The 20,743-nt window shown below is 50.9% G+C and overlaps 1 protein-coding gene across 1 annotated transcript in view; it reads right to left on the bottom strand.

Annotated features, from left to right (window-relative positions):
* Window positions 1-2,783: 2,783 nt before the first annotated feature.
* The window catches only part of ACAP3 (ArfGAP with coiled-coil, ankyrin repeat and PH domains 3), a 70,906-nt gene continuing 52,946 nt past the window's right edge, over window positions 2,784-20,743 (bottom strand). The window contains exons 11-25 of the mRNA XM_050322243.1: window positions 19,947-20,059; window positions 17,760-17,811; window positions 17,210-17,310; window positions 16,714-16,825; window positions 16,362-16,570; window positions 16,011-16,080; window positions 15,784-15,878; window positions 15,101-15,315; window positions 14,449-14,553; window positions 13,416-13,517; window positions 10,879-10,971; window positions 10,141-10,361; window positions 9,898-10,007; window positions 9,515-9,625; window positions 2,784-9,043 (exon numbers count right to left, since the gene is read on the bottom strand). Coding sequence (XP_050178200.1) covers window positions 8,896-9,043; window positions 9,515-9,625; window positions 9,898-10,007; window positions 10,141-10,361; window positions 10,879-10,971; window positions 13,416-13,517; window positions 14,449-14,553; window positions 15,101-15,315; window positions 15,784-15,878; window positions 16,011-16,080; window positions 16,362-16,570; window positions 16,714-16,825; window positions 17,210-17,310; window positions 17,760-17,811; window positions 19,947-20,059 — 1,857 coding nt within the window. The 3' untranslated portion in view covers window positions 2,784-8,895. The remainder of the gene's footprint in view (window positions 9,044-9,514; window positions 9,626-9,897; window positions 10,008-10,140; window positions 10,362-10,878; window positions 10,972-13,415; window positions 13,518-14,448; window positions 14,554-15,100; window positions 15,316-15,783; window positions 15,879-16,010; window positions 16,081-16,361; window positions 16,571-16,713; window positions 16,826-17,209; window positions 17,311-17,759; window positions 17,812-19,946; window positions 20,060-20,743) is intronic.

Below are 20,743 nucleotides of genomic sequence, written 5' to 3'. Positions count from 1 at the left end.
CCCGTGGCTTCAGACAGGCCCATCTACATTTCACAGACGGGCTCTCCAGCCTGGCTGCTCGTGGCAAGAATTCCAGTGGAGGCCTGGGATTGTGTGGGAAGGGGGTTGGAAGGAGGTGAGCTCTGAGGTCCCTTCCAACCCAAACCATTCCGTGATTGATTCACATCCAGGGTTGCCACGAGGATGGCAGAGCTTGCAGTAGGCTCTGATCCCAGCTTGGCTTCCCAGACACCTCTTGTCCTGAGCCTGTTCCTGTTGCATTTTGAGGCCAAGGCACAGGATGCTGCTGCTGAGATGCTTTCAGACCTACCCCAGATTATTTCAGACGAGACTGACCCTCCCTCAGAGGGAAAGGAAGAGAAGAAATGGGGTTGATACCTTTTTTTTTTAGGTGAAAAAGCATCTGATTCCTGTAGAAGAGGAAACAATGCTGCGTTTTTGTTGCAGTCCATTTATAAACAGAGATGGTTTAATGTTAATATTTGACAGTAACTTATATGTACATAAAAGAACACATTTATTTTTGATGCTGACATTTGCACAGGAGCATTTTACTCTCTTATAACCTCGTTTGTGACTTTCTGCAGAGAATGAGAGTTAACAAGAACTCCACGAGCTTTGTTTTGTAACTTTTTTTTAAATAATAAAATGCTCTGAATGCAACCTGTGACTGGGGGTAGTAGTTTGACTTTGTTTTACCTTCAACTGATATTTGGGGTCACTGTTGTCTAATTGCTGTTTTCTAAGTGTTGGCTCTGGAAACATCTTCTTCAAATGGTCCAGGAGCTTAAATTTCCAAGGCCAAACCATGGGAGGAGTTTTGCTTCCACACAGGGAGGTGGGATCCTCCCAACCCCTCAAGTTTGCTGCTGGCACCACTGGAAGCCAAGCCCCAACACGGTTTTGAAAGCCTCAGTTTTGCTTGATTTGGCTTTAATACCCGTCTCAAAGCACTAGAAAAATCACTGCACCTTGTAATTTAATTTCCAGGAGGAGCCAAGTTTGGGAGGAAAGGTCCCAAATCCTCTGTCCAAAAGGTCCCAGCAGGACCAGAGATGGAGCGGTGACGTCTCGTGGTCAGATTTGGCACGGGAGGGATGTGGCAACACAGGACAGGGATGGGGCAAATCTGCTTCCCACCTGCTGGTGCCACCTTTAGTAGAACTGGATGGTTTCCTGTGGGAGCCCAAGAACAGGTATCCAGTGTGGAGTTAGATCAGCTCACCCTTCACTGAGGGTGGGGAGCAATTTTCAGCTTAAAGGTCCCTCTTTATTACAGAACATCCCTCAGCCTGCTGCAAGTTGGGAAATCACCCCCCAAAATTGTGCAGGAGGGTCATCCCTTGATGCCTGTGATGTCAGCACTGAAATATCTGCCCTGTGTGGAGGTCTTACACCCAACCCGAGCTTTTCCAGCGTGGAGCAGAAATTGAGACCCAAAAGGGGGCCACTTGTGCTCAGAATCACCCAGCAGTGAGTAAATCCAGTCCCAGCTCCCTGCCCCAGTGCCAGGCTGGTCTCTGCTGGCCCCCAGAGCCTTCCAGAGCTTGTTGGAGCAGGAACATCATCATCCCACCAGTTCTGGAGCAGAACAACCTGCTGAAGGGCACCAGCAGATAATAACAGCTCTCTGTGACAGCAGAGGTGAAGGCACAGAGTTCAGGTGTCCCAGCAGCGCTGCCAGGATGAATCTCCCAGTGCAGGAATGGGGTTTTTATGCTGCAATTCTCGGGGTAATTAGTCACCAGCGTCCCATTAGTGACATCTTTGCTTCTACATCTGCCTGCTTGACTGTTTGTGAGGCAACTTTGGAGCTGCTGAGCTCATTTTCCCCCCCCGGGGGTGAACCCAGGGTAGCCACAGGGGGGGAGATAAGGGAAGGATCGCAGGTATTCAGTGAATACCTTTAATCTTTCACACAGAACTCCTTGTTTGACACAGGCAGACAGTGCCACTGTCACTAGCAGGCAGCAGGACAGAGAGTTGCTGGCAGGAGCTGATCTCGCTGATAAAATCATGAATATACCCTTTGTGAACATTTGTCAAGTGTCTCCCAAACCCTGTGCCTATAAATTTACTGGAATATCCCGCAGCTCTCCTTCCATAAATGCCTTGGAAATGACTGGAATGCTCCTGATTCCCAAGTAGCCACCCTATTTAACTCCTCCACTGAGTTAATGAGTCTACCTGGATCCATTAATTGGGTTCTATTTGTCCCTCCAGAGGAAAACAGGATTTATTCCACAATTTCCCTTTCTGCACTTGTGTTTTCCACGCTGGGTAGGAGAGAAATCACGAGGCCAGGCCAGTCTTGTCTTTTCTCCTTCTGATTTTATTTTTTCTGCCACAGACACACAGGATGGGGGGGGGTGGGGAAAGGATTGCACTGGGTGGGAAAGGGTGGTCCATGTGCAGAAGGGATATTTTCCATGGAGTGCAAGGTCTCCTGGGACAGGACAGGCACCAGCAGAGTCAGGAGCAAGGATTAACTGATTCAGACTCTCAGGAGACACGAGTGGGTGGGTTGGGGCAGGTTGGGGTGACCTGAGCCTGTCACCTTCAGCCCAAAGCAGCCTGAAATTCCACCATGACGAGGCAGAGTCGCAGAAACCCAAGCAAAAAAATGCATTTTTAGTATTTGTGTGGCATTCCAGGCCTGCTCAACTGCCTGTGGGCTGCAGAGGGAAAGGGAAACAGGTTAAAAGGGGGGGTTCTAGATCCAGTTAATACAGGCAGCAAGGCAAGAAACCCTACATCAATAAATCAAGCAGAGAAGGAGGAGGGAAGGAGTTTATCTAGATTTTTATTGACAGTGCTTCAAGAGACCATAGAAGAGAAGGGAAAAGGGGGGAGAGAAAAAAAAAGGCAGACACCACAGCAACAGTTTTAAAATTGTACAAAGATAATAACATACAGAATATCTGGTTCCATGGTTACAGTCAGTCCAGGCTGTGTAGGGAAAAGGGGGGGGGGGGGAAGGTGGGATTAAAAAACCTATTACAAAGTTGTACTGAAAAGCAGGCAAGTGAAGGGAGGAGGTTAATAAGGTTACAGCTTTATTTACAAGCCACCAACCACACTCAGCAGCTCTGGCCTGGCTCCAGGACTTGTTTCTGCCTGTGCTGTTTGGAGAGGAAGGGGTGGGAGCCCCAGGAAGGGAACTGAGAGGTCCACAGAGCCAGGGCCAACCTGAGGTGTCACTGCCAGGTGTTCCCCACGGGAGCAGGAGGACGGACAGGACCCGAATGTGCCCCGTCCTGGCCCCCACGGGGAGGAAGGTGCTCAGTGCTGTGTTTGTGGAGCAAATGCTCCTGGCTCCAGACATTCCTCCCTGTCCATCCCAACTGCTGCACTGGGAGCACACGAGGTCCTCCTCATGCCTTGGAAAAATCCCTTGGCTACAACCCTCTGGCTCCTCATTCCCTCCCCACAACCATCACCCACCAACACAGCTCAGAATGGATGTACCCTCCCCTGCCCGAATTCCCAGCAGGCTGGGAATGCTGGGAGCCCCATTCCCATGGAAACAGTGCTCCTGTATTTTGGAACCTCCAAAAAAAACCCCCCCAAAAAAAACCCAACAAAAAAAACACCCCCTTAAAAATAAATCTTGTTCCTCCAGAACTCCCCCTCTCCCTTCTGCTGCTCTTCTTCCCACCCCCTCCTCCTCCTCCCCGTGACAGCCCCACACTCACACACACGTGCACACTTCCCAGAGATGTCTGGCACCAGCCAAGCCACGGTTTGATGTCACCTTTCAGCCTGGTTTGTCTTTGGTTGAAAGCAATGATGCTCGGGCAGCGAGGGGGACACGTGGGCTGGGCACTGTCCAGCAGCACAGGGAGCCTGGCAGGGACAGCCACGTCGTGGCCACTGGACAGGGAGTTCATCAGTGCATTTCTTTAGGAGGCCCTGGGGTTTTTTTTTCTTGCATAAATAACGGCCATTTTTGCTGCTCTGAGATGTTGCTGATCTAATTCTTCAAAAATCACCTGTTCAGTTCTCTACTCGAAGGTGCAGGATCATCTGCTCGATGAACTCAGAGGTCTCTTCCAACCTTCGTGATTTTATTCTTTATGATTTTATCACAATCTCAGCTCCTCACACCTTTTTTTTTTTTTGTTGTTAAAGACATTCTTTAAATGCCTTTAAATTCTTCCAGTTCCAGTTTTCCCCCTCGTTCCCCACTGCAGGGACCATCTCAGAGCCAGCAATATTAAAATAACCTGAGGCTTCCCTGGATGAGAGGGAACACAGAGGGGATTGTTTCAACTTGCCAGCAACCCTGAACTCATCCCACCTGGAATCAGGGACGTGTGTGAGTGGCAAGACCCCAAAGATTCAAACCTACCTGTCCAGGCACTTGGTTACAGGGGTTGTTGGATCAAATAAAAGCGAGGACAGGTAGAGAAAAATATTCACCCAAGATGTCAGAAACTCAAAGGATGAAGGATCCATGGGGTGGTTTTGGGGTCCAGCTGGGTTTGGGGCAATGCCTGGCATGCTGCTTTCTAGACAAAAGGCAAATTTCCTCATGTTTATCTGTGGTTGCAACCAAGTCACCATCAGAGAGGGAAAAACAAACCTGCGCTTTTGAAAAAGAAAGAAGAGGGGAAAAGAAAAAAAAAAAAAAGGGTAGTTCTGGCATTAGGCATCTCAAACAACACAAATCCAGCTGTAGTGGAAGCAGGGAAACGAGAAAGTGTTGGATTTCTCATCCTCCCTGGAGCCTGGTGAGCCATTTCCTTCGCTGAAAGCAAATTATCTGCTCAACTTCCCCACTTTCCCCTCCAAACTTTCCAAACACACACACACACCCCCCCAACCCCCAAGCAAAACAAAAACCAAATAAAAGAAACACAGAAAACATCGGGAAGTGCCTCCTTAGCATGTTTTTTCCTGGAGAACTTTTTTGTTTTGGAAAACTGCGGGGTGTACTCAAGTGTTGGGTTATATTTCAAATTCGAGGCGTTGTAATTCAAATTATAACACCTTTGTTGGGTTATAATTCAAATTTAATACCTCATGATCTGTATAATGAAAATAGAAGAGAAAGGGGAGGAGAGGGGTGAAGGAAAGAAAGGAAAATTGTGTGTGTGTGTATGGGGAAAAAGGCAGGTTTTGAAAAATATTCCCTAACGATGCTACAAAAAAAAAAAAAATCCTGACATTAAATACAGACAAACTGTATTGAATAAAAATTGCACTAGTCCTCTGGGCACATCAATAATAAATTAAATACTTAACAATTTCACTGATTAAAAAAGACAGCACAAAATCCATAACAAAAGAACATAAAACCCCCCAATACTGTAATGTAGGAAAAGTGCACAAAGTTGCTTTATACATTGAATCTAAATAAAGTACCAATACATGTTAAATAGATAAATTGTCTTGCAAGACACTGCTTTTTGCATCAGTATTTACATTTGCTTTAACTTCATGTACTTCAGCAGTGAGTCTGAGCTTCAAAGGACCGAACTGTACATGATTTTTTGGATGTTCCCGTGAAATAAAAACGACCCAAAGCGGAAGCCACAGTTCTCCCGGGGCTCACAGGAAGGATCAGTTTGTATTTCTAACTTCTCCTAAAAAGCTGCAAAAAACCAATTGGGGTGTTTTAAGTCGCTGTACATGTTAAAAAAAAAAAAACAAACCAACCCAATGAACCCATTGCTGGACAATGAGCACGCTGAGATCCGTGAGCAGAGCAGGACCGTGGCAGTGGTGAAACAGGGATTTCCCTCTCAGGATATCTGAGGTACCCTGAAGGATTCCAGCTCGGGAAGGGCACGACTTGAGGGCACATCAGCACCAAAAAAAACCCCAAAAAACCATCATCTGGATCGATGCAGGTCGGTGTTTAAACCGGGATGGGGCTGGAGAGAGGAGTCACCGCTCGGCTCCCAGCCCGGGAAGCAGAGCGAGCTCGTGGCTGGGTACTGGTGGTGGAGAGCGCTCCAAGTGCTGCTCTGGGTGGCACAGGGGGGTGGTGTGATGGAACCCTGAGCACAGCACGGCCCCACAGGGCAGGCACGGGCGTTGTTGCTGGGTCTGGGGGGGATGGGGGGCTCAGCACCACTGGCCACCAGCGGCCAACCCCACCCCGGCCCTGCAGGGAGCTGGGGGGGCTGCAGGGCTTTGCTCACACGGGCATTTCCACACTGCAGGTTTGGTCCTGGCCACGCTCAGGCTGACTGCAGCACCTCCAGAGCAAAGGGGCTCAGCTGGCAGGGAAGGGATGGCAAAGGGGGCGGTGACCCCTGGCACTGCCCTGCTCGTGGGTTGGGGAAAAATTGAAACTTGAGGTGGTTTGGATCACAGAGAAGCCAAATCCCCAATGCAAATGACTGAAAGATGAAGCTCCACGAGCGTGGGAAGTGGTAACCTCTGTGTCCTGCAGGAGAAACACAGGGGGAAGAGATGCCCAACCTTCCCACGGGGGGCAGGAGGATGTTCAGTGCAAACCGAGGGGCACCAAGAAGCAGCACTGCCACACCCAGGGCACATCTGCCTGCCTTTGGCATCACTCAGCCAGCTTCTGCTCCAGAGTCCCCATCCAGTGGTGACTCCAGAGTCACCCGTGGGTGCTACAAAGTCCCAGCTCTCAGTTGTCCTCTGAACTAGGGATTTGCACATCCCAGCTCCTCTGAAGTGTAGCAAGGGCGGCATTTTATGCCAAGCTGCTTCATCCCACACGTGGTCCTGAGTCACTGCTGAGGGTGCCAGAGCTGGGCAAAGGATGAACAGACCATGGGTTCTGCCCTCTGCCAGCTGCAGGGCCTGTCCTACAGCTTTCACCCAGGGAGAAGTTCAGAGGGAGCACTGCCTGCTCCAACACCAGGCATTGAGCAGCTAAGAAGGGAGAATTTTCATTTCCCAAGACTGCTGGAAGGAGATTGTTCCTTATTTAGAGAAGCATGAAAGGCCCTGGGGGCAGGTTTTGCACTGCAGAGCCCCCAGGGCCAGTCCAGATTCAGACACTGGGAATCAGAACTGAGCCCTTTGGGATTGGGCATCCCAAAACTCCAACGGAATGAGAAAGCAACAAGACAAAGATGCACCTCCAGATCCAGGCTGCACAGCCAGAAAACTGCTCTGGCTGCAGGAAAACTTGGGACAGGACTTCCCTAAGGAAGCAGGGACTGTCCCTTGAACCAAGAGGACCCTACAAGAGACTGAGTGGAGTTTATTGATCCACCTGTAGCTGTGTGGGTGGACACCAAGAGCTGCTGGTTCAGTCTCTGAGGGCACAATTAGAGCAATAGAAACAAACCTACAAAGGTTTCCCCCACTAAGGGGTTCCAGCCACTGAGGGGTGAGCAGGGCAGCAGCCAGGCTGCAAAAGTGTGAAGTCAAACGTGCAATGGATGATAAAGAAGATGATTTTGTACCACTGCTGATGGAACGCAGGAGGATGGGGAAGTCTGCCTGGGATTCTTGCTTTCCTTGCAAGCTCCTGACCCCCTCAAAATCCCAGGACAATCCATAAGGCACTATGGCCTGACCCCAGAGCCAGCAGCCTCGGTGCCCAGGCAGGGGACTGTCACCCACAAGTCCTGACAAACTCTGATGCCAATTGCAGTTGGGGACGTTGGGAAGAGGCTCTTTACAGGAGCACAGCTCAGCATCCAGGCTCCCAGCCAGAGGGAACACAGTGGTGCCTGTGCTCTGCCAGCCCTCCCAAGAGAGGATGACACAGCCCCAGCAGCTCTGCAGAGACACAGACCATCAGCACAGCAACAAAGTGCTCTGAGCAGACCCACATTCCCTCACTCCAGCAAAGAACACCACGAGGAAAAGGAAAGAAACACCAAGAGCATCCTGCTGGTCCCCGGAACCAGGGAACTCCAGAGCCCCCGGGCCAGCTGCTGAGCCGCTCCGGCATGCAGGGGGTGAGCACAGAGGGAACACATGCAAGTGGAATTCTCCTTCCCAGAGGTGCTGTCAGGAATCTGAGGTGACCAGGACACAAACCGAGCTGCAGTCCCAGCGCAGGCGCAGCCGTGGCGGGGGCTGGACGTGGCTTCTCTTCCCTGACACACAAAGCCCATCGCCAGCGACAAGCTTCTCCCGGCCGCCAAAAATCAGCACTGCCACTTCCACAGCGCTTTGTGCACTCTGCACCTTGGCCCAGGAAGCAGGAGCTATGGCTTTGACCAGCTAAACCACCGAGGGCAAAAAAAACCAAAAAACAGAGGGGAGGGCGGCTGGTTTAGTCCTGAGAGCAGTTAAAGTGAGGAGCCGTCGCTCTCAGCCCTACCCCATCTGTGCCTCCTGCAGCAAAACGTCTCTGCCCCACAGAGCAGCCTGTTCCTGATTTAGAGGTCGTCTCTTAAGTTTTCTGAGCTGCTGGTCAGGCTGCCAGGACCCAGAGCTCCACGCCAGGATCCCTCCCAAGCCAACTGTTCAGACAAGAGCTCAGCGCAGAGCGGTTGCACTGGGGCAGAGACAGCTTCGTCAGCTCGTGTTCTTGATGGGTTTCTCCTGGTGAGAGAGGGTTTTCCTTTTCTCTTTTCTTCTCTCTCTCTCTTTTTTTTTTTTTTTTTTACCCTTTTTTTCTTTTTTTCTTTTTTTTTTTTTCTCCTTTTCTCTTTAATGCTAAACTCGTCTCCCACACTTCTCACACACTCAGGTCCACAATGCCATGGTCTGTGGTTATGCCCTGGGAGTCTCCTACGCAAAACCAACCATCCAGTAGTCAAGCATTGAGAACTTAATGCTAACAAGACCCCCTTGTCCCTTCCTGTGTGCAGCTCAACCTATATGTGCAGGCATCAAAAACAGACCAATCTGCAAGGAACACCAATATAACCAAGGGTGGGGCTTCTCAGGGCTTCTGGGAACTTCAGGCCCAACTTCAAGACAGCAGAGGGGACGTGGGGGGAGTTGTCACTAACACTCGTCTATGTTAAGGCTGATGAACTCCTGTATGCACTTCCTGTACTGCAGCTCAGTGGGGCTGTTGCTGGGATATTGCCCTGGTTGTCCGAAGGGACCCTCTGCTTCCCGCATTTCCTCGTTCATCCGAGCCAGACGCAGCCTGGAGCGGGGACAGAGAGAACACAAGGAGACAGAGGGTTGGTTATTCCTTCCCTGGTGGCAATTTTCCTGATCCAAGCTCAGTCATTACCTCTTTTTGAGGTGAATGTGAAATAACCTAAAGCGGGGAACTAAAATACCACTTTTTTTTTTAAGGCCCAGTGCTGTGTCCTCTGCACACCCAATTGGGAGTATGTAAGATAATTTAACTAAATAGATGCACTGAAGCTAAAAAGATTAAGACATCCACCAGTTTCAGTTTTAAAAAAATACCCAAACTCACCCATGGGGCGTGATTAATTCTAGCGAATTCCTCCCAAGGAAGGGTTATGCTGTATTTTCTGGCATATTCTTTCTGACTGTGCACTGAAATGTTTCCCATTGACCCTCGGATTTCTGGCAGACTCATTTCTCTCACTGCCAGAGGTCAAAATTTACTAAGGGCTCAGTAGAGTGCCCTGGCAGCACTCACAGGGTGACGATGTCTGCGTTGGCCGCCTGCACCGCGATGCTCAGCGGGTCCTGCCCGTCGCCGTCCACCGCGTGCTGGTTGGCCCCTCTCTTCAGGAACAGGCACACCTGGCTGCAGGAGGGACAGCAAGGACCATCAGAGCAGAAATTCCAGCTCCCCCAACCCCTCAAAGAGATATCTTCGAGATATCTTCCTGATATCTCATCTAACCCTCCCCTCTGTCAGGGTTCACGTTGCTGATATGATATAAAAGGCATGTTTGCAAACCACCAATTCCCCAAAAACCAGCTCCTGTGCCCACCTCACCCCTGACTCTTGGTGTTAAGGCTGGATCCTGATCCCAGGGGGATGGAGAACGTCCCAGGAAGGTGCAGAGCACTCACCCAGTGTGGCCCAGGTACGTGGCGTGGTGCAGGGGGGCCCGGCCTCGGCTGTCTCTTTGGTTCACATCTGCCCCGTTCTGCAGCAGGAATTCACAGGCTATCAAGGAGCCCTGGCAAGGAAAAGAGGAATTTTTACACGTATCCATCCAGGGAGGATGCACAAGGGATGTGCCAGGCTGTGGTCAGGGCACTCCAAACTGCAGTCAGGACCTCACCACTCCCCGGGGTGTCCCCACAACGTACCCCCTTCACAGCTTGAATCAGGGGAGTTTTGTTCTCGTCCTCGTCGTTCACCCAGTTGATCTCAGCACCGTGAGCGAGTGCTTCTGCCATGAGGGGCAGATTTCGGGCTTGTGCTGCCTTGTAGATCAACAAGCCGGGGTGCAGCTCCCTCAGGTCCTCCAGGTCTGATGCCTCCTGCTCAATCTCTGCTTCCCCGCTGGACTCCTCGGACACCTCGCACTCTGAGAGGCAGGAAAGGATGGAGGGGGATGAGCCAAAAGCCTCACACTTCCAATTTCTCACGTTCCCTGTTGTTCCTGACACCACACAGCCCTGATATCCACCCTGCCTTAGCTGCCACCTCAGTTCCCTCCATGACACCTGATGTCTAAAAGCAGAGAAATAATTCCCTGGACTATTTTTGAGCATTAAAAGGCAAAAGCACTTCTTAGCTGCAACACCAAAGGGTGCACAAAAATATTTTGCACACACTGATTGCACAGGCTTTTCCAATTTTATACCACCATCTGATTAAAATAGTCAGAATCTGGTTAGAATATTTAGACTTTACCTCATCTGTTACACCCACTTCCAAAACCGTCCTTCCCACAGCACCGACCTCACCACACCTCTCAAATTGGAGTCGCTGGTCCCAAAAAGACCATCTCTTCATCTTCCTCTGACCCTCCTGGAACGGTTTCAGGGCTCCTGCTCAGCTTTGACCCACCCATCTCAAGTGTTCTGTCTCATCACACCCACCTTCCTCCGTCACGCTGTCCACCACCGAGCCGAACACCAGGATGTCGGTGCTGCCGTCGGTGCTCCCTCCGAGCCCACTGTCACTGCTCAGACCTGCGGGGCCAACAGGACACAAACCAAGCCCATTTTAACACCCAGGCCCTCCAGAAGTGGGCCCAGCTGAGAGCACGGGGGGGACGGGGCTGCGCAGGCCGTCACACGCACACTGCCGCCGGCGGGGGACAGGGCACTGCTCTCCCACTTAGCCCCACTCGGAAAAACTGCCCAAGGAGAAACTGCAAAGCCTTATGGTGTCCGTGTCCCCACGCTGCCCTTCATGCAGGGATTGCTCCAGCACTGCCAGGGCACTTTGGACCGCTGAGGGCTGCAATCCATGAGGGACGCCGTGACGGAGACTGGAGCGGAGCAGCAGCAGAGACAGCTTGGCTTTGCAGCAGGTTGGGGGGGTGTCACCGGCAAACAAAGACACCCCTCTGCTTTTACCACTGGTCATCTCGGTTTCCTCTCCATCCCTGCTCTGCCCAGAGCTCTGCACTTGTCACTGGGGCACTTCTTTTTATGGACCGTGGCTGGGCCAAACCACATCAGCTGTGTGATGTGCATCCTGGGCCAAGCTCTGAAAGCACCTTCCACTGGCTCTTCCACCTTCCCTTTGCCCACAGTGCTTCCCAAACTCCCTGCTTAGCTGGTGAATGTCACAAGACAGCTGACTGCATCCAAGAAATGGAGTCAGGAATCATTGAATCATGGAATGGTTTGGGTCGGAAGGGACCTTAAAGCTCGTCAGTCCCACCCCCTGCCATGGGCAGGGACATCTTCCACTATCCCAGGTTGCTCCAACCTGGCCTTGGACACTCCCAGGGATGGAAGCGAAGAGATGAAGCCACCTGTCCAAGGACACACAACGTGTCCGTGGCAGAGAAACTTTCTCCCTTTCCCAGCTCACACCCAAAAGCAGCCAAGAAAACAAGAGAAAGGAAGAAAGAAGCACATGCAGGAACTGCTCCTGCAGGAAAAGGGATGGCACATCACCTGTGTCCTGAGGGGTGCCTGGCCAACTTTGGGAAATCTGTCTGGATTCACCTTCTTGCTGCTTTTAACTCCAGAGGTAAAGTTCCCACGATCTACCCCAAGACCTACCACTGTGATTAGGAAGGCAAACAAGCCAGGATTGCAGCTGACAATGTGTTCCTACAAGCAAAGAGTAAGGGCAGGGAAGGCTGCAAGAACTTACAGATCTGAGCCTTGAAAGCCATGGCAGAACAAGGCAGCTGACCCTTAAAGGCTGTTCAACTGCCCAGAGCAGCTACAGCAGGGCCCCAGATAAAGAAAGCAGCCCTGAAACGGTGCAATCCTTCAGCTCTGCCCAACAACCGAAGGAGGTAAGGAAGCCACAGCGGGAAAGGTTTAAAATGGCACATGTCACATGGATCTTTTTTTGGATCTGCTGTCAGAAAAGCCATTGCTGTTTTTAGCAGGAAAAGCAAACACTGCCTGGTGAGACCGCGCTCTCACTCTGGCACTGCGAGGGAAGTGTCGCTCCAGCAGGGCCACGTGGCTCCAGATTTGCAGCAAGGCAAGAAAGCCTCGAGGATCTGGCTCATCTCACATGGATATTAATACACCAAAATTCCCACTGAATCAGGGATAAAATTGCTGTTTTTTTCTACAAGAGCAAGATAAGGCTGTTGAGCCTTAACTCTGGAGTTAACTCTGGAGTCCTGCATCTCCCAAGTAGTTTCTGTTGACTAATAACACTAAATTCCTTGAAACTGGAATAGCCCAGGCCCTGATTCAGACAAGCCCTTTTCTTCACTGATTTCAAGGGAGACGGTGGGCTTGGAGGAAAGCCTGGGAGTTTCTGCTGTGCTGACTCAGGACTGCAAATATTTGTTGTAAATTCATACAACAACAAGCAACTGAGCCAGGAAGTTCTAAGAAGTCACCACTCCTGAGCTCAGGATAATGGATAACGTGGCCAGCCTGAGACAGATGGGGAACACTAAATTAACACTCCACAGAGTCACACAGGTTGGAAAAGATCACCGAGTCCAGCCTTTGACCCAACGCCACCCCAGCAACCAGACCTTGGCACTCAGTGCCACATCCAGTCTTTCCTCAAACACCTCCAGGGATGGTGTGGATGTGGATGATTCCACAACCTCCCTGGGCAGCCCCTTCCAATGCCCACTCACTCCTTCTGTGTAGAACTTCTTCCCAACATCCAGCCTAAACCTCCCCTGGCATGGCTTAAGATTGTGTCCTCCCTGAGATCCCAGGACTGTACCCGAGGAACAGTCATTCCTTTAAGGAAATAACCGGCAATTTTAAGGAATCATTTTGCCTTTTGGAAAGCCCCAGGTAAAAGGGAGGAACTCCAGCCATTTGGCTGAAGGAAAAAATCCACGATAAGCGCTTTGGAATGTCGGCGTGGAAGCAGTGAAATTTAGGGGGGGTGTCTTTGGCCGAACCTCGGTGTGGAAGCAGTGAAAATTTGGGAGTCTCTTTTGCTGCTGGCTGCCAGAGCGTCACCTTACCTCCGTCCAGGAGGAACGGCGAACCGCTCCCACCGGGACCAATGCCACTGCCACTCCAGGGGCCACCTGCGAGCGGGTGCTGCTCAGAGATGTGGCTGGCACCTAGAGGAAGGTGGACGGAACGTGAGGGGAGGTCATCGGCACCAACACAAAAAAAAAATAAAATAATAAAAAATAATAATTAAAAAAAATAAAAAAAAAAAAGAGAGAAAAAATTGCATGTGGTAAGATCGGCTGGAAAAAAATTGGGGGAAATGGTAAAAACAGGGAAAAAATGGGGAAGAATGGAAAAAAGGGAATTAATGGAGAAGAATGGAAAAAAATGGAAAAATGGGGAAATGGAAAAAATGGAAAAATGGGAAGAATGGAAAAATTGAAAAAAATGGGGAAGAATGGAAAAAAGGGAAAAAATGGGGAAGAATGGAAAAAAGGGAAAAAATGGGGAAGAATGGGAAAAAATAGGGAAAATGGGGAAAAATGGGGAAAATGGGAAAAAATGGGGAAAATGGGAAAAAATGGGGAAAATGGGAAAAAATGGAAAATAAGGACAATGAAGAAATGGAAAAAAGTGGAAAATGAAAAGATGGGTAAAATGAAAAATGAAAAAAATGGAATATGAAAAAATGGAAAAGGGAGAGGAAGGAGAGGAAGAAGAGGAAGGAGAGGAAGGAGAATAAAAATGAAAAAATGAAAAAAAAATTTAAAAATTGCAAAAAAATTAAAAATAAAGAGAAAAAATTAAAAAAGAAAAAATGGGGAAAAAAATGAAAACCAGAAAAATAAAAGCCAATGGAATGCACAGCCTGGGAGTCAAAAAAAAAAAATCCCATCCACCAGAACGCAAACATCAGGGACTGACTGGAGAGTGGGTTGAAATCAGTGCAATTAAAGAGCAACGGGTCAGAGTTTGGGCAAGTAACTCCTCATCACTGCCAAAATATTCACCCTCTGCTCTGAGGGCAAGCCCTGGCCGGGGGTGTGGGCAGTGCCCAGGCCCTGAAGAGCTCAGAGCAGACACTCGGTGTGCACTTACTGCGAGGGCCGGAGCCGGCGCCGGTGTCGAAGTAGGAGAAGAGGGAATCCAGCTCGTCGGGGCAGAACAGGGAATCCCGGCGGAACTTCCTCTCCAGGGTGGCTGCTGTTCCACACAGAGACATTTTGGGATTTATCGTTATTAACGTGCAAACGAGAGCCAGTTCTCCAGCTGTGTTCAATCAGGCTGAGCACGCCCAGGTGTGTCCCCTTACGCCAAAATATAACACACTGCTGACCAAACGTGGTGATCCACTGCACACCAACCACCCCAGGGTGGTGATCCACTGCAAACCTACTCATCCCAGAGCATTCTGAGCGGCCAGAACCCTCCCTAGAGCAGCCAGAACCCTTCCTGAGCGTGGCCTCCCTTACAGACCAGGCAGGTAAAAATAAAAGGATTTGAGACTTTATGAAAAAGCACGAACGCAAAAGAAAACGCACAAAGTGGAACGACCTCCTCCTCCTTTAGCCACGAGAAGAAGCTCCTTAAACAGATGGAAAACGTTAGGAAATGGGTCTAAAGACCTGTGCTAATGTGTGCAAATTAGGATTATAGCCAGGGCAGGTTTGCAGGTCCCAGGGAGAGCCGGGGCCAGGGGCTGTCAATGGGATAGCTGGGGACGTAGCAGGGGGCACAGGGATGCTCCCACCTGAGGACAGCATGGCTGGGGAGGCATTCCCTGCCTCGTGCCGGTACTTCCTCCGAGCTGTGGGTGCTTTCGTGGTGCTGTTGTGCCTCTGGCACTTCTTGACGCACCAGCGCCGCGGCTTCCGCTCGTTCTCCGTCAGAGCCTCCCCACTCGGCAGCTTCTTCAGGAACTTCTTCTCCACGTACTTCACCTTGATCCAGGCCTCCTTGTCCTGCCTAAGAGAAGGGCAGCCTCAAGCTGTGCACAGAGTCACAAGTCACGAGGAGATGGAGCCGCCCTGGGGGATTTTACCGGCCCGGCTTTGAGACCTAAAATTCAGGTTTCTCAAAGCTAAAAATATCTGCTCTAAGAAGTGCAGGGTGCAGCTGAGAGTAGAGTGGGACGTTCAGCCCTAGGCACCACCACGTGCTTCAGGTCTCAGAGCAGGTGTAAACCCAGCCAGTCCTGGTTTCCAGCACGTTTCACCAGGGCTGGTATTGCCCCTCCTGACCTTCGTGAGGGTCAAGCTCAGGTGAGCTCCAGAGGGACTGAGTTGAGGTGGGTGTACCTGAGGTATTTTAGAGCCCTCCTAATCTGCCCTTTCAGGGAGTTTGGGCTACTGGGCTTGCAGTGTGGATGGATGAATGGATGGAGGGATGGTTTCCCACAGGACAGAGAGGAGCAGTGTGTGCCCCCACACTCACCTGGAGCTCCCCGCTGTTGGTTTCTTGAGTCCCAGCTCTTCACACTGTGCCTCGTAAATCTGATTCATGGTGCTGTTCCCCAGCTCACACATCAGCTGCAATTCAACAGGGATGAATTAAACCCCCAGGTGAGGAGTTACCTTCCTTCCAGTCTATCCTGCCACCAAATAACACTCCCTCCATGCCCACCACTCATCCATCTCTTGCTGTTAAATTCCAACACTCACTTTCAGTAACTCTGGCTCCCAGGAATCCAGCGTGAGGGATCTGACCTTGGAGCAGTGAACACCCAGACTCCTGTTGATCCAAGAGGAAGAAAACCAAAGTGGTTACACGCCTCAAAACAGAACTTCTTATTCACCTTGTTCAGATGAGCAAGATTGGTCCAGTTCTTATTTATCTCCTACCCAGATGCAGCTACAGCAGAGTGGAGGTACCTGCACACACAGGTACCTCAGCAAGCAATTGCTTTTGAATTTATCTGGACAAGCATTTTAGTCAGTGACAATTCCACCTCCAGCCTTTCCCCCAGGAGCCTGCAATCCACGCCTGGCTCACACAGAGCACACACACAGTACCTGTGGATCCCTGAGCACTCGATGCACAGCAGAATGCCCAGGTTGATGCTGGCCCAGCGAGGGTCTGGCTGCCCACAGTCACAGCACTGGTCATTCCCAGGGATGCTCTGCACCCTCTGCAGGATGGTCTCCCCTTTCCCGCTGCGCTCCCGGGAGTCGGTGGCGGAGTCGATGCTGCTCGTGGAGGGGGAGGCAGTTCGGTCCAGTCTCTGCAGGGAAAAAGGGTTCAAGGGCTCTGCAGAGCTCTGTGGAACAAAGCAGGCTTTGCACAGCAGAGGCACTGACAGGAGGAGAATGAGCTGGTGCTAATTCAAGAAGGGAAGGGGGAAATGGGGGATGTTTCCTCGCTCACCTCGATGTAGTAGCTGTCCGGACTCTCCCGGTAGGCAGAGGCAATGCTGGCCTGCACAGCCTGGATCCAGGCCTGGCGCAGCTTCTCCGAGTCAGCCTGCAGCATGCAGCTCCTGAAAGGCCAGGGGAGCAGTTGGGAAGAGCAAGAGGACATTTTGGTCAAGACTGTTCCCCTTCTTCCTCAGCCTGGACATTCCAGTGTAGGCAGCAAAGGGGCAAAAATGAATCCTACAAGTTTGCACTGTCAGGGCTGTTCCCTCTTCAAACACTGACAGCTGTTTTTTACAGGCTGGCCATTGCCAGCTGCACTGTCTAGATGTATACTAGGTGTAATATATCATTTGGCTTATGTAATGTATCAGCCTGGAGCACAGGCAATGGCATCTCCCAGCCACAATTTGACAGCCCAGGGCAGCATCTGCTCCAATCCCATCTCCTGCTGCTCCATGCACAGCCCAGCTCCCACGAGGACGGCCTGGGGAAGCCACCAAACTCACTTGGTAGGTGAGACCACCTCAAAGCAGAACCTCCTCTCTATGTCCTCACAGGGCTTGACAGTGCAGAGCCGCAGGTCCTCCACCACCACCGTGAGCACATCCTGGAAGGGGGAGAACGGGGGCCTTGAGGGCTCCTGAATCTGTGTCACAGCTCAGAAAACTCCCTCCCAAACCCTGCTGTTGGCACACAGAGGGCAGAGCCAGCCCACCCCAGCTCTCCAGGGCAATGGGAAGGGGTTGTATGGAATTAAGGCACAGGGCAACACGCACGTGACATGGTGGGTTTGCTGGGGACCTCACCAACTTCCTCAGCTGAACAGGAATACTTAATCTAAATAAACATTTGTTTAACAAACACCATCTGCTGACACTTCACCCTCAGAACAGCCTAAGCTTGGAGCACAGTAATGGGCTTGCTGTCCCTCTGATCCAAATCCCCTCCCTGCTCCTTCCACCCCGCTCCCCACCACGGTGCAGGAGTCCCCAGCAAAGCAAGGACACCAGAGCAGTTGGTTAATCCTCTGGTGTCATCTGGGGCAGCCTCACTGACCTTTAGCTTTTTCTGGTACACCAGCTGGCTGTTCTGGATGGAGAACCACCTCCTGAGGGAAGACAGACAGAGAGGCATCAGGACAGGCAAACAGCAGAGCTGCAGACAGGCAGAGCAGCATCTTTCCATTTATATCTCTATTTAAATCTTTAGCAACCTGATCACCTTCATGGAGGGCAAAGGAAGCCATGACCACCACTGAGTTTTCAGGAAGAAGGTACTGGAACACCTGAGCAGAAAGAGTCCGAGGGTTGCAGCAGGGGGTTACTGAGAGCATGTATTACATACCCTGCTGGCAAAGGAATGAAGGGGAAAACGGGATGAGAACAGGATTGCCTTTCTTTTGTCACGGCTGAAATATTAAGGTGATGAAAGAGAACAAAAGGACTTGACATGTCTGTGGAGAAATGGGAAAATACAGGTAATGGAGGCCACCCCATCCATCTGGGAGCCCACTTGGATGAGCTGAGCTGGCTCAGCATCACTCTGAGCTGCTGTGACAGCTGCAGGCTCTGCTCAGCTCCTCAGTGTGAGCCTCGTGGGTCCATTCCAGCTCAGGATATTCTGTGATTCCACGAGGATTTGGCTGCTCCCTCCCCGCTCCCGTGAGGGGGAGGCTCTGAGCTCAGCGAGGAGGTGATGAGTGGGCTCCAGGAGCTGGGAATAGCTGAGCTGTGGGCAGAAGTGGCTGAGGGTGGGTGGGATTGAAGAGATGGATATAGCTGTGGGGAGGCTGCTGCCTCTGTGTGACTGGGCTGTAGGAGGGTGCCTGGGATTTGGGGGCATGGAAAGCCCTTGATGTTACTTCAGACATCAGGAAAAACAAAGTTCCAGAGGGGCTTTTTCCCTCCAGGGTCCGTGCCCTTTGAGGTGACCCATGAATTCACAGCCAGGGGAGCTGCAAGGAGAAGGGAGTTGCCTGGAATTGTTCCTCTCCATCCCAAAAGCCAAGCACAGGTCTTGGCATTAACCTGACAGGCTTTGGAACGACCTCCTGCTGCCCAGAAACACGTGGGGTCAGTGAGAGCAGCCACACTGGGGATCAAGGCTGGACTTTGCTCAGGAAACACCAAGCAGGGAATCCTAAAAAGGTGATAAAAATTCAGCTAAGACACCTTCCCAGGGCACTGAACTCGAACACTGCTGCAGTGGTTCCTCCAAGTGCCAACTTAGTCCTTGACTGTCGGGGGTACCAGAGAGCCTGAGGGCTAAGAAATGACACTAAATTTGTCTGGAATCTCCTCAGCACTCAGGGAAGCTTCAAAGAGAAGGAGCTGCTTATCTAACCAATTCAGAAATCTTTAATAATTCCAGGGCTTTTTTTTTCCCATGCAAGTACAGGCAGTTTCTGTGCATCCCACAAACTGTTCACTGAAGCATTTACTGCTTATTTATTCCAAAGCCTAACAGCAGCACATTCCAGTGTCCTCTGCATGTATCCCACAGCCAAGGAAAAGATCTCTTAATATTCTATCATTTCCCTGTTATGTGAGGGGAGGAAATGTAGGTCAGACCAGCATTGATCTCATGCATTAGAAACCCACTTGGAAGGGCTGGAATCCTTTTGTACAACGGTCTGTGAAACCCACTGGCTGTCTCAAGGGAAACTAAACACAGAAATATCGAGCAGGGGCAGAACATGAAACCTTTCCTTCCACTTTCCAAGGTCTCTGGCAGCTGCAGAGGCTCCTGGCTGGTGCAGGAGGCAGATGAGCCAGGCATTCCCAGTGAGCTATCAGATGAAATATGGATAAATTATTAAGAGCAGGGTCAGGGCACTGAAAGCCACTTCTCAAGCTCCTGGCAGCACAGCTGATATTTCCACTCTCACATATGTCCCTGTCCCAAAAGAGGCAGGTTTGACACTCCTGGCACGTCCTGCTGTGTTATGGTGTGATCTCTTAATTGTTAAAAAATGGGCAGCTCTCCCAGGGCAAGGCTTGAGCTGCACTGTGCCCTCTCCTCCCTGAAAGGAGCCTCGTCCTCCTCCCATTGTGGAAGGCACTAAAGCTGCAGAAACTCTCAAACAAACCTCACTTGAACTATTTTAACTACTCAGCTTTTAACTACTTGGCTTAGAATCCTTGCAGTGATGGCAAGCAGTCAGTAAGAGCTCACTAAAAGGGAGGTGTGTTCCTCTGCAGAGTCTCAGCCCAAACATCAAATGGAATATGGGTTCTTGCTCACCTATTCCATGTTTTGAAAGCATTGCTGGCTCTCTTGAAGAGGTAACCTTCCATCACCACTCCATTTGGGGCATCCACATTGAACTCCACCTTCGAGTCATCGTAGGAGAAGTCCTGCAAACAGAGAGAGCCTGAGCCTCTGGCCTGGCTGCATTTCCAGGGCCATCTGGATCATCTCTAGGTGCAGATGAGCCTGATCAAACCCTCAGGAAGAGAAACACATCTGTCAGAAGCCTGAGGTTCAGGCAGAGCTGCCTGTCACACCCCATCCTCTGTCTCAGTGGGCTGCAGCCATGGAGAGCAGTCAGGAATCATCCCCATTCCAGTAAGTTTATCTGTCCCTGCTGTTTGCAGGAAGGCACTGGACACGCTGTGTTTCCCTCCTCTGGCAGCTGAGGGCTAAAAACTCCCAACATTTGGGTCAGTCTGCAGTGGGAAATAAAGCAGGAGGTGATTTTCACTGGCCACGTGAGGCAGCAAAGCTGCTGCCACCCCCCTCCATGCTGCAAAGGGCCAGGGAGAGAACAAACCCCAACCTTTTCACACAAGGAAAAACGTGCTGATTCCTGGAGGGGTAGAGTTATCAATCCCATGCTCATTAGCTATCCTCAGATGCCATCTCCAGTCTGCGCCCGCTCCCTGCTCTGTGCCGTGCTACCAGTCAGAGCTGATTTGTCAGCTTGGCACTGATTCACCAGGGAGATCTCATGGCTTCTGACAGCTGACACAGAGCAGAGGGAATAGCAGCTGCTCTCCAGAACGTGGGATCTGCCTCCCTGGGCAATGGGCTGCCTCCTT

The sequence above is a fragment of the Myiozetetes cayanensis genome, unplaced genomic scaffold, assembly GCF_022539395.1.
Source record: "Myiozetetes cayanensis isolate MyiCay16 unplaced genomic scaffold, myiCay2020 scf28, whole genome shotgun sequence".
Taxonomy (NCBI): Eukaryota; Metazoa; Chordata; class Aves; order Passeriformes; family Tyrannidae; genus Myiozetetes; species Myiozetetes cayanensis.
Note: the sequence above shows the minus strand (reverse complement) of the source record. Positions and strands in the feature narration are given on the sequence as shown.